The sequence below is a fragment of the Artibeus jamaicensis genome, unplaced genomic scaffold, assembly GCF_021234435.1.
Source record: "Artibeus jamaicensis isolate MK-2021 breed Jamaican fruit bat unplaced genomic scaffold, CSHL_Jam_final contig_465, whole genome shotgun sequence".
NCBI lineage: Eukaryota > Metazoa > Chordata > Mammalia > Chiroptera > Phyllostomidae > Artibeus > Artibeus jamaicensis.
In genome coordinates this window covers 29,057,445-29,069,605 of record NW_026521843.1, presented here as the reverse complement: position 1 = coordinate 29,069,605, position 12,161 = coordinate 29,057,445, and the positions used below count along the sequence as shown (strand labels likewise).

Here is a 12,161-nt window from a genome sequence, read left to right as displayed (position 1 = left end):
CGTCAAATCTTCTACCAGGTCTTTCCGAATCTCCCTTCATCTCTGTTCTCCTAGTGCCACCTTAGTCTTGTTCCTGGTTTCAGGTTTTGCTAGAATTGTTGCTTTTGAATCAACCTCTCTTTAGTCACTATTCTTTCAATATATTTTCCTTGTTACTATTGTCACATGCAACTTTATAATTTTACATTAATTTGATGGGTGACCTATCAATTACTTGCTTATAAGCTTTAGAACCAGTAACAGCAGTCTGAGTAGGGGTGGGCACAAAGTAGAGGCCCAGTATACGTTAGATTGACTAAAGTCTTTAGTACCATTTGTGCATTTGCCAGATTCATCTGGGAGGGAGCAGAACGCACATAAGTTTCCACGTTTTTTCTGTAAGAACAGACTGATGGATGACATCCGCATGTGTTAGTCTCCTGTGGGCTTGCCTACATTTTTTTTTAAACAGAATTATTTTTAATTATGAAATACATGACCAATATGAAAAATGAGTAATTATGCTGATGACGTTGAGAACTGAGGTTCTTCCCACAGAGGAAGGTACAAACATGGAATGGGAAAGGCCAGAAGAACCTCCAGGCTGGGCTGGAACTGGAGACACCATAAACCTTGTAATTTTTAATGTATATGTTTCCTTGCTCTTTCTGTCCAAGAGGCCTCCAGGCAATGACATCCCCGCAGGCCCAGATCTGAGAGTCCAAACACAATTCTCCGCTAAAAGAAACTTTGTAGAAATGGCTGATTCCAGGACTGGGTGGGAAAAGAAAAAACAGTAAAATGGACTTGGAACACTTGTGCTGAAAAATAAGAAATTTCTCAAAAAATGGTAAGAATGTGCCAAAAAGAGCCAGGGGACAGCTTGAAAGGTCTCCCATTGGCAAATCTGGGATAATTTGACAGCAAAACAAATGAGTAACAGGCTGACAAAAATAGAAATCCATGAGCTCATACTCGCCATCAGTGATAAAAAGAAAAAGCTCTTCCTTACAACAGAACGCCCACTAGTACGTGTGCGAGGAATGATATGATTGGAAAACCACCATTTGGCAGCCATCAGAGTAACAACCAATTCAGCCAGGAACATCACTGTATGCTAAATTGGGGTGTGAAGGTTTGCTAAGAAATAGAATGTTCTCAGTCTCAAAGTACCTCCCCACAAAATGCTTCATATAATAGAAAAAAAGAGAAAAAAACATTATAGTGGGGAAATCTAGCAGATGCCACCTAAAACGAGTGACTGAAGTTCACACCTTGAAACGGGACAACCGACACCAGGACGACAAACTGAGAAGGGACACACCACTTCTAGGACATTCCTGCCAAAGACACGTAAGCTCAACCCAACCATTAAGCAGAGCAAATTTAATAAAACTAAGATTAAGAGACATTTTATAAAATAACTGGCCTACAGGTTTCGTGACTTTGACATTTTGAAAGACACCAAAGAACTGTTCTAGGAGACTAGAACTTGGCAGCTAAATATAGTGTTATCTCGAATTAGATCCTGACCTGTTCTTATTTTTATTTTTTACTACAAAAACCGTTAATGCTATGGCTAGAAAATACCCTTGTTCTTAAGAAGCACACAAGTATTTGAGGTAAAGTCATCATATCTGTAACTAACACACAAATGGTTACAAAAAAAAGCATTTACTGTCCTGGTGGTATGGCTCAGTGGACTGAGTGCTGGCCTACAAACCAAAGGGTCACTGGTTCGATTCCCAGTCTAAGGCACCTGCCTGGGTTGCAGGCCAGGTCCCCATTTGGGGACATGTGAAAGGCAACCACACATTGATGTTTTCCTCCCTCTCTTTCTCCCTCCCTTTCCCTCTCTCTAAAAAAATAAATAAACAAAATCTTCTTTAAAAAAGCATTTATTCTATGCTGATAAAGGGAAACTGCTTCCTTAAAGCAGAATGACAACTAATAAAATTACAATTTTGTAAACATCACAGTAAAACTTTTTTCAGATAATCATCAAAGGGTGCTATTCTGTGAGGGGCAGGTTCAATGAGAAAAAGAATGTCTATATGGCCTCAAAAATTCCTCTTCACAAATTAAGCACTAATTGCAAAGGAGAGACAATAATTACAGTGACTGGCAACATCTTAGCCAAGTGATCTAAGTGGACTTCCCCTGAAGGTACAAAGGATGCTCTGTGAGTCTGGATGGGACACTGCGGGACACATCTCTCATCGCATTTCAACCCACACCGCACAACCTGAACTTAGACACAAAGAAACACGGGAAAACCCACAGTGAGGGATGTTCCATGCCTTAACTGTCCTATATTCTTCAAACACATCAATACTATGAAACACAAAGAGAAGCTAAAGAGTGAGATAAAGTAACCTACGACCCTGGATAAGATATTGTAACAGAAAAAAAAACTGAACAACAAAAAAATTGTACGAAGGAGTGTAGACGAAAGTGTTATCGGTGTTAAACTGCCGACTTTGACAACTGTACTTGGCACCCTCGTCCTTGCGAGGTACCCACAGTGCTGAGCGGTGACGGGTATGATGCTTGCAAGGCGCTCTCAGACGAGTCAAGGAGAAACATTTGACGAGGGACAGAAAATGGTAAAGTAAATGTGAGAAACACTGAAAAAAAGCCAAAATGCAGAACAATGCCTTTTAAATATATTTCTAATATATTTAGAAATTTTAAATTAGAGATAATTAGAGAATTATCTCTAATAATTCTCTAATTAGAGAAAAATAAAATGAGAGAATTTTAAATATATTTCTATTTAAAATTCTCAAAACAAACACACATGTGTATATAATATATATTTCTAGGACACTAAAATCATTAGTACTCCCCTGTTCCTCTAGCTAAGAAAACTTGGAGCTAAAAAGTATTTGGTGGTTGGCATGAGGCTATAAAGAATTAAGTCTCTTTTTTCCCAACCCTCAGTTCCAGTCCACAGGGAAGAAAAACAGTATTAACGGCTTTCAGATGCTTTCCACCAATATATCCAAACTTCTGCATATATAGTACATGTAATTCTTGTATCATTTTGATAGCTACATATTCTAATCAATGTACTAAAGAAGTGTTCTACTGATAATCTACATTGTTTATTTGAAAGTTTGAGATTTTAAAAATTATCTTATCATTTTTAGTTACTTTAAATCGGCCATAGTTCTGTCATCTTCTTTCATGTTATAGTTTCTGTTTATGTGCCTTCTTTTAAAAAATATTTTGTTTGTGTTTTGTCTGGGATTTTCCTTCTCATCTAATAAATTCTATTCAATGTATGGCAGTCATATCATTGTTTCAACAATATGAAGATTTATAGTACTTATATTCTGTTCTGAGGTTCCACCCTAACGGAAACCTTCCTAGGAGGACCCGAGTCCGGCCCCAGGACCATTTAAGGAGGGAGGCTACTGGAGGCCTGAGTATGAAAGTGAGCGGTGGAAGTCCCGGTGCCAGGTAACACCTGGGAAACACACCTTTCCCGAAGCTGGCCACCCAACTGTTAACGTACCTGGCCCACCCTCTAACTGGGTCCTATGATGAGTCCCTTTTGTTGATTTTAACTAATAGTCCTAAATTGTTTAAAGCATGAGGAGATATTTCCTGTCTTTGCAGCTATTATTTATTATATTTGACATTATCCTAGAGATCTTTCTGGATATTAATAACAATGTATCCCAGAAACGCTATTTTTAAAAACTTATAATCAGTTAAAACTTTATTTTCCATAATTTTAAAATAAAAAATGCAGTATCTGTTATTATGTACATCATGTCATCTACTCTACACATCTGATGATGGTATTTATACAGACTGAACTTGACATTAGGGAACACTTTCTTGGTCTCCCTTAGTAGGCTACAGGTTTCCAAAGCAGAAGTCCCGAACCTCCGATGGCAGTAAAACAAAAATCTTTCTTTGAGGATATATACATATATTTTAAGAATCAAAGTGTTTGCTTTGTTCTAATTTTTTGGTTGGGGGTGGGGAGAGAGAATTAAAGAAGCTTCATTTTTGCTTCTAAGAGCTTTCCCAAAGAGTGGTAATTCATTTCCATTGTATATCATCATAACAAACACTGTTCTCTTGGTTTTCATAATAGTGTGAATTCAAGGTCATGTGTTTTCCTGAAATCCAGTGTATTCACTTGGATATGTATGTGGTATCCCTTGTGTTCTTATTCTCATATGAAAGGTATTATTAGCACTATCAGTTCAAGAACAAATTTCTAAAAATCATATATACAACTTTTGATTTAGGTCTGGGCTAAGGAACCATTCAGCCATAATGGTCTCAGATACTTAAATACCCTGTGAAGCTGCAATTAATTAAGGTACTGCTGATTCTAAGAACTAGGCAACCAACAAGGGAATACGTGACCAAAGAGTGTAAGTCTGGATGCCAAGTTCTGAGCAAACGATATAAGTAGAGGGAAAAGACAGTAAGAATACATGAATAATGTTAAATAAAAAGTGCATAGAGAACTGGGCCAATATTTTTTGTTGTTAAATTTGCCACTTATTCTGCTTTAATCAAATGCACACAAGGCAGACTAATTAAACTGCTGCTACTCAGAACTTGAGAGCAAAAAAATGAATACTAATCAAATTCCCTGGTTTTAACTTAATTGTCTTAAAACGTGTGATTCTGTAACTTGAACATCTATGATATGCCTTGAAAATTTAAAGCAGAAAATGAAATCCGATAGCCAGAAACTTCATCAATACATCTAGACAGACGTTTGCTTGTAGTTTTTCGTGTCCAAAACCTTTTTCCCACACATGGCGCAGATGCCTAGAACAAAAGAGCACGTGCAAGCGTCAGATCGCAACACCAGCTAATGTCTAACACCAATGAACACCTAGTATCAGCAGCCTGGCTAATTTAAGTCAATCCTGAAGGTAAAAACATAATTTTACAGTACCAGAAAAAGTAAATATACAGTTTTAACGATGAATAAGTTCTATTTTGCCTTAGAAAAAAAACAGAATTTGATTGTAATATAATTTATAAAGGCTATTCCTTTTCTGTATTATCCAAATCAGTACCAAATAAAATAGAGTTGATATGAATAGAAAAATGGTATTAAACTTACCCTTTTTGTAGGCACAGCCCTGGCAGTAATTAGAACCTGGCTGGTGCACAGAACTTTTACAGATTCTGCAAGTGGAGAACTTATTCTTTCCATATGGATCGAATCTAGATTTTTAAAAGAAAGAAAAATGTAAACACCATAGAAACACTCTTAGACTCAGACAACCTCAACTGAGCAACAAACGGGACTGACCCGTGCTCTCCCTCCCCCGCCACGCTCCACAGCTGCCCGACACGGCGCGCTCCTGACGGCCACAGTGCAAAGCCCCTGCCAGCTGCAAGCTTATGAAGAGCCAGGTGTGCCTAATCCCAACCCTGTTTAGAGCCAGGTATTTGTCAATCCGTCTGATACAATATTATGGAAACTGGTGAAATATGGGTACAAAAAGAGTGGCTGAGTCTATTAAAAAAACTGCTTGAGGGTCACTAGTTAAGTGTGAATCATTAAAACTGCTACTGATTTAGGTATGGGTAAAACAACTGTTAAAAATGGAGGAAAAGTCTAAAGTGGGAGGATTTGGCACTTTGCAACTGTCAGTCCTTTTTTTAAAGGTTTTATTTATTTATTTATTTATTTTTAGAGAGGGGAAGAGAAAGAGAGATAAAGAGAGGGAGAGAAACATCAATGTGTGGTTGCCTCTCGTTCAACCCCACTGGGGACCTGGCCCACAACACAGGCATGTGCCCTGACTGGGAATCAAACCGGCAACCCTTTGGTTTGCAGGCCCGTGCTCAATCCACTGAGCTACATCAGCCAGGGTGCAACTGTTGGCTCTTGCTTCGTTTTAAAGACACTGGATATATATACTCTTGTTATGAATTCTATGAGGAAAATCATGAAGAATTCATACTCAAAAGGTTTTTTCCGATATCAAATGGCCAGTGAATGTATATAGAGTTATGTGTTTTAATTTAAAATAAAACAAAGTATGTGTTTTTTTTAAGACTGCCTACTTTTACTGGTATCTTTAATTAATTCGTCTAATTTCTCAGATAAAAAGCATCCTACAATATAAAAATGCCACCTTATAGTGACTGAAGTGCAAAGTAACTTTAGAGGAAATACTTTCCCTTAAATGGCAATCACTGTTTCTAACAACACTCATATACTGAAGACCGACGCTTTCTTCTCTTCGGGTACACAGTACAATAGCTCATTCCCGAAGGTTAATTCTTCCAGACCCCACAGAGCGTCACTTTACGCCCTGCAATCTGAGAAGAGGCACTATTCTTCTCAACACACGCCACTGTTTCAGCCTGCATGCTGGAGACTGCTTTTTCCTAAAACCGTATTTTATCATTCTAAGATGTACATTTTAGTATCTCTGCAACCTTACAGGGATTAATTGGCAGAGCTTTTTCTTTCTTAAAGTAATGATGCATCTCATAAATGATGGTATCTTAGATTCAATACAATACAGCAGTATGCTTTCCAAAGTGAAGTATTTAGTGAATTCAAAAGTAACAACTATTTTTTAATGATATGAAATTTGGGAGCATAAAGGAACTATAAGTATCTAAATTCTACAATCTGTAAAAATAACAACTCAGTCAATAATAACTGAATGGTCTTGTAAGATATCAGTTAGTCAACAATGCATAATGTGACACTACTCATCACTGAAAAGATTAAGTCTATTGTGCTACTTATGTGCCAGGTACTGGAAATAGTAAAAGCTCTATTTTTACTATTATTTCTAATCCTTGGATTGATGTCATCACACAGGTATTTGTTTACTCAGCAAATATTTCCTGAGTGCCTCCTACACTATGTGCACTATGTGCTGTTTTACATCCCGAAGATAAACCTGACAGACAGAGCCTCTGCCCTCATCGAGCTGATGTTCTCTCTCGAGGAGCTGGACGGTAAGCAATGAGACAAACACACTTCTCAGAGAGTCAGGACATGTAGAGGAAATTCAAACAGGACACCAAAGCAGACATGAGGCGAATGAGGGAAGGCATTAGTTTAGAAGCTGGGTACAGGCCATCTCTGAGACCCACTCTGAGGGCTGAGCTCTAGAAGAGGAGGCAGTAAGCACACACTTCCTCCAGACCGGCTTGGCCTCTGGTGCAGGGGTTGCCATAGTAGCAAGTCAGAGAGGTGAAGGGCCGGATCTCAAAGGACCTTATAACAACACAGTAGGGTGCTTAGAATTTATTCAGTGTATAAAGAAAACTAATGGAGGTTTTGAGCAAAGAGGTTATGTGTCATTCAAACTTAACTATACGAAAAAAGAGAGGAAGCAGGGAGATAGAAAGTTACTAAGGTGCCTGAGTTAGAAATAATAGTGGTTTGGAACGTGGTAATAGCAATGACATGGAGAAGAGCAGGTGGATTCAGGTTACACTTTGGTAGCAGGACCAAAGGGCTTGCTGATGAGTGTGGAAGAGAGGGAAAGGAGGGAACCAGTGAGGAATGCCAGCTTTTACACCTGCACAGCTGGACTGGACAGCGGAGCCATGATGAGAAGACTATGATTAGAAGACTGAAAGAAAAGAGGTTACCTGTTAAGACAGCCAACTGGGTAAGTCAAGTAGACAGTTCAATGTATGTTTGGAGCTCAGAAGTCAGGACTAGAGACACACATTTAGGAGTAATTAACAGATAGTTTGAACTTAAAGCCATTGGACCAAAGTCAATTGAGGAGAAATTATAAATTTATAAATAGAAAAAACCCAAAGTCTGGGACTGAGTCCAGAAGCACTGGATTGAGAAGGAACAGCCAGTGAGTTGGGCAGAAAGAAGAATGTGGTGTCCCAGAGCCAAAAGAATAAAGGGTTCCAAAAATAAAGCGTTGCTAAAAGGTTCAGTAAGGTAAAAATAAAGGAGACAGCAGTTTTACAGGTCACGTGTGGTCCTGACAAGAGCAGTGTCAGGGCTGTGGGTAGGACAAAGGCATGACTGCAACGGCCAATGGAGAGAATGGAACTGAAGGACGCCAAGAAAGCACCTAGGTAGGTTTTGAAAACTGCTGCTGCGAAGGGAAACAAGAAAATGGGGCAGCACCTGCAAGGGGTCATGGGACTTTTAAGACTGTCTATAATGAAACGGTGTTAGTAGTTGTTTTTAAGGAAGGAGATATTTTTATTCCTACTCTCAGATGAAAAAGTAAAGTTCTTAGCTTAACTTGTGTAAGGTCACAGAGGCAGATAGTCACCTTCAACTTTAGACAGTCTAGATTCGAATTAAAATCTGACTCCAGAACTTACGCTGTTTTCTTATTTTCTGTTACCTCTGAGTTGAAGGATAATTAAGAACTAGAAAGCCCTGGCCCTGGCCGGTGTGGCTCGGTTGGAGCATCATTGCATAACCAAAGGGTTTCAGGTTTGATTCCCAGTCAGGGCACATGCCTAGGTTGTGGGTTTAATCCCTGGACCAAATAAGTACAATCCCTGGTAGAGATCCATACCAGAGGCAGCCAATAATGCTTCTCTCTCACACTGATGTTTCTCTCTCTCCCTTCCTTTCTCTCTAAAAGCAATAGAAAAATGCCCTCTGGTGTTTAAAAAAAGAAAGACCACTAGAAAAAGTAAGTCATATTTTTCTAGTGAAATTATAAAGAGAAAGTAACACTAATATCTTCATATGCTGATACAGTGAGGAAGAACGAGGTGAAACCAGCAGGTTATAACTGGTAGCTTGTTTTTGCACACCAGGAACTACCTAACTATATCATCACAATAGAATGGTGCACACCAAACTCACGTCAGTGTGCATAATGTTAGAAGGAGTGGTGATTTTAACGTATTACTGCTCTGTAGATGCTCCTGTACCTACCTGGCTTTTTTTGAGGTCAAAGCTTTATTTTCATTCAGCTTTCTTCCGCCACTTTCTATATTAAAATGAGCATGTATTTGTTAGTTATTTCTACACATTTCACACTAAACAATTACTTTAAAAGTTCATTTTTTGACCTCCTACAAATATACTAGCCTATGTCAAAATTTTCAAAAATCCTCATTTAGCAATCAGGTTCTCAGGACACTGCTTAATAAGAAAACAATTATTTATTAGAAAAACAATAAAAATTAGACAAAACAATCATTTTATTGCTCAGACCCAAAGCAGGACTTTAGAAATGGGTCTACACCTAACTTATCCACCGTAAAATCTAGAAACCAGAACGCTGGTGCCGCAGACCTTGAATACAATGAAAGTGTTCCTTTTCTTTCCCTTTGACGTTTGCACTGTATTTAATGAATAAGAAGAGGATACTGGCTAGTCTGTCATAAATTACCCTACAGAAAAACAATTAAGGAGGTGAAACATTTAAATGATTTAAAAATATAAAAATCAGGTGAGGAGAGGGAGATTAGATACCAAGTGCAATTAAGCTGAATCAAATCAATTACTAGGATATACTGACTGCTTGAAAATCACTTAATTATTTTACTATCTCCTGCCTACCAAACTAGGAACCCCAACAAGTAACTAAGAGCACTCAGTAAGATACTGAATTGTTGGGGGATCCAATGTAATTTAACGTTTAATAGATGAAATATTTTGTATACATAACATTTCATTTTACAAATAATCTAAACACTAAACATTATTCACAGGAAGTGTCTGTTCCAACTTCTGTGTTCTAAAAGGAAAAATACCTGTGGTATTCCTTGCACCATCTTTCCATGTATCAGGAGTGATAACAGTACCAAGTTTCTTTTCACCTGTTATAACAAGATAGTAAAAGTAACAGGAATTAGTATTTACTATCTAATAAATGTCCTATATTGTGCCTAAAGTTCACATTGGTATCAACAGTCATATTACGGTAAGAGCCTGTTAATGCTCAGGTTGGGGCCAGCGAACTGAGACTTAAGATATTAACTGTAGGAAATGGATAACTGACTCAGCAAAGTTTGTAGTGTAATAGACTTATAATAGACTTCCTCTGTATACTTTTAACAAATTGGGTAAACAAATCTGGTAAATCTATTCATTCCATAAATACTTACTGAGTATCTATACACCATTTATACCACGTATAAACCACTGTACAAAATACAGAGAAAAAAAAAACTCAATCCGTTAGATGAAGTTCTAAATTACAAGGAGCTTTCTGATTTCTCTAGCAGTGGTCCTTAACTTGGGTTTCGTAGGTGGATCTTTGGAAACACGTGAACTACATGAAATTGTACACGAACCTTTTGCATATTCCTTTTTTTTAATAGACTGGTAAGAGTCTACAGCTTTCATCAGATTTTCAAAGGATTTACAGAACCAAAAAAAAGAAAGTTAAGAACTATTCCACTAAAATATAAGCTAGAGCGCTGGCAGGTGTGGCTCAGTGGTTTGAGCGCTGGACTATGAATCAGACTGTTGCCAGTTCAATCCCCAATCTAGGGCAATCTAGGTTGCAGGCCAGGTCCCCAGTGGGGGATGCATGGGAGGCAACCACACATTCATGTTTCTCCCTCTCTCTATCTTTCTCTCTCCCTTCCCCTCTGTGTAAAAATAAAATCTTAAAACAAAATGTAAACTAGAAAATAAAAATTGAGAGCTAAAATAAATTGAGAGCTAACATACTAGGAGAAATTCCACAAAGAAAGGAACAACCCAGGAAAGCTCTGTGGAAAAGGCAATAGAGAAGATAGGCAGCAATGGGACTGTGAAGAATAAGGAGGAAAGGGGATGAAGACAAACTGAAAAAAGGATACATCCCGAGGAAAGGCATGGAAAGCTCAGGGTGCACATGGACATGCAAGATAGTTTTGTTTGGCCAAATTGTAAATAGGACAATGGTTAGTGAAAATTAAGTTGGAAAGATAAGCTGAGGTCTTATTATGGAGTGTGATTCTAAATGAAAGGCTCCAAATATAGAAACCCAAAAGTGTTTCCTGCACACTGAGAATTTATTTAAGTGACTTGCCCATGACCATTCTTTTGCCTAATATAAGATCTGTGATTCAAACTTACGGGTATCTGTGTTCAAAGTTTTATCTATTGGGAGGTACATAAACAAAATGGATTAAGTTAACTAGACCGTAATCAAGATAAGAGGACTTGAACCTTGTCACGGAAGAGCCAGATAGGTCTAGCCTGCTGAAAAAGAGGCATGGGCATACGACAGGTATTTTAAAATATATAGCCAGTTTCTGAGGTCAAAAAACCATAAGATATCTCCTATATTGGCATTAGAATCACCAGACAGCACCCTGGCTGGTGTGGCTCAGTGGTGTAGCCAGGTCCCCAGTTGGGGGCGTGAGAGAGGCAACCTGTTTCTCCCCCTCTTTTCCCTCCCTCCCTATCTCTCTAAAAATAAATAAATAAATAAAATCTTAAAAAAATAAAAGAATCGCTGGACGTACAAGAGGGAGAGACTCTTCTGGTAGGCATTCATAAAAAAGGCGCTGAAACCACTGGGAGGGACACTAATTTCGGGTTGTCAGGATGCCCAGTAAACCTTAAATTTCAGAATTTTTTTTTCCGGAATGTCCTAAAAGTGCGTGCTCCGGGACAAAGCACTCCTTACAGTAGTAAGGAGCAGCAAACTGAACCAAGTCACAAATGCTGCATGGGGTATACTTATACAAAAAATTACTCCTTGTTTACCTGAAATTCAAATTTAACTGGGTGTCGGTATTTTTATTTGCTTAAATCTGGCAACGTTAGAAGTGACTTTTAAGCTCTATTCCAAACTTAAGGGTCTGTGGGTTGAGGAAGCCGGTCAAGAAGTTGTATGGGTTGAGATTCGGGGTCGGGGGAAGCAACGCAAATAGACAAAGATGCGAAAAACCTGAGACCACCTAGAATACAAAACATACAGCGATATGTTTTGGGGAGGGGCAGGAATGGTCCAAGGACAAGGTAGGAGGACAGAGGCTACGACGAGAGATCCGCGGCCGAAACTTAAAAGGGGGTGGGGGCAAAGTTTCCAGGGAACTCCAGTTAGGTTCTCCTACTCTCCTCCCACAGAAGCGGCCCTTTAACTCACATTTTTCGCACACCATCCTTCAGCGACGATTCCCGTAGCAGCAGTAGCTGAAGCCACTTGAAAACAGAATACAACCAGGGAAAGATTCCCCTTCCGGGTTACAAAAATCCACTTCCGGTTTCTCACTCCGCCCCGCCCATC

At 38.7% G+C, this 12,161-nt stretch overlaps 1 protein-coding gene across 1 annotated transcript; it reads right to left on the bottom strand.

Moving 5' to 3' along the window:
* Positions 1 to 1,859: 1,859 nt before the first annotated feature.
* Positions 1,860 to 12,126, bottom strand: CRIPT (CXXC repeat containing interactor of PDZ3 domain). Its single transcript, XM_037161179.2, has 5 exons — positions 12,021 to 12,126; positions 9,688 to 9,753; positions 8,864 to 8,918; positions 5,084 to 5,187; positions 1,860 to 4,782 (listed from the first exon to the last, which is right to left on the bottom strand). The coding sequence occupies exons 1-5, from the start codon at positions 12,034 to 12,036 to the stop codon at positions 4,718 to 4,720; spliced, it is 306 nt and encodes a 101-aa protein (XP_037017074.1). The 5' UTR covers positions 12,037 to 12,126; the 3' UTR covers positions 1,860 to 4,717.
* Between the last annotated feature and the right edge of the window lie 35 nt (positions 12,127 to 12,161).

Coding starts and splice junctions, on each gene's coding strand:
- CRIPT (XM_037161179.2), bottom strand. Junction 8,919..9,687: donor TGGTGCAAGGAATACCACAG/GTATTTTTCCTT, acceptor ATTTTAATATAG/AAAGTGGCGGAAGAAAGCTG. Junction 5,188..8,863: donor TTGACCTCAAAAAAAGCCAG/GTAGGTACAGGA, acceptor TTAAAAATCTAG/ATTCGATCCATATGGAAAGA.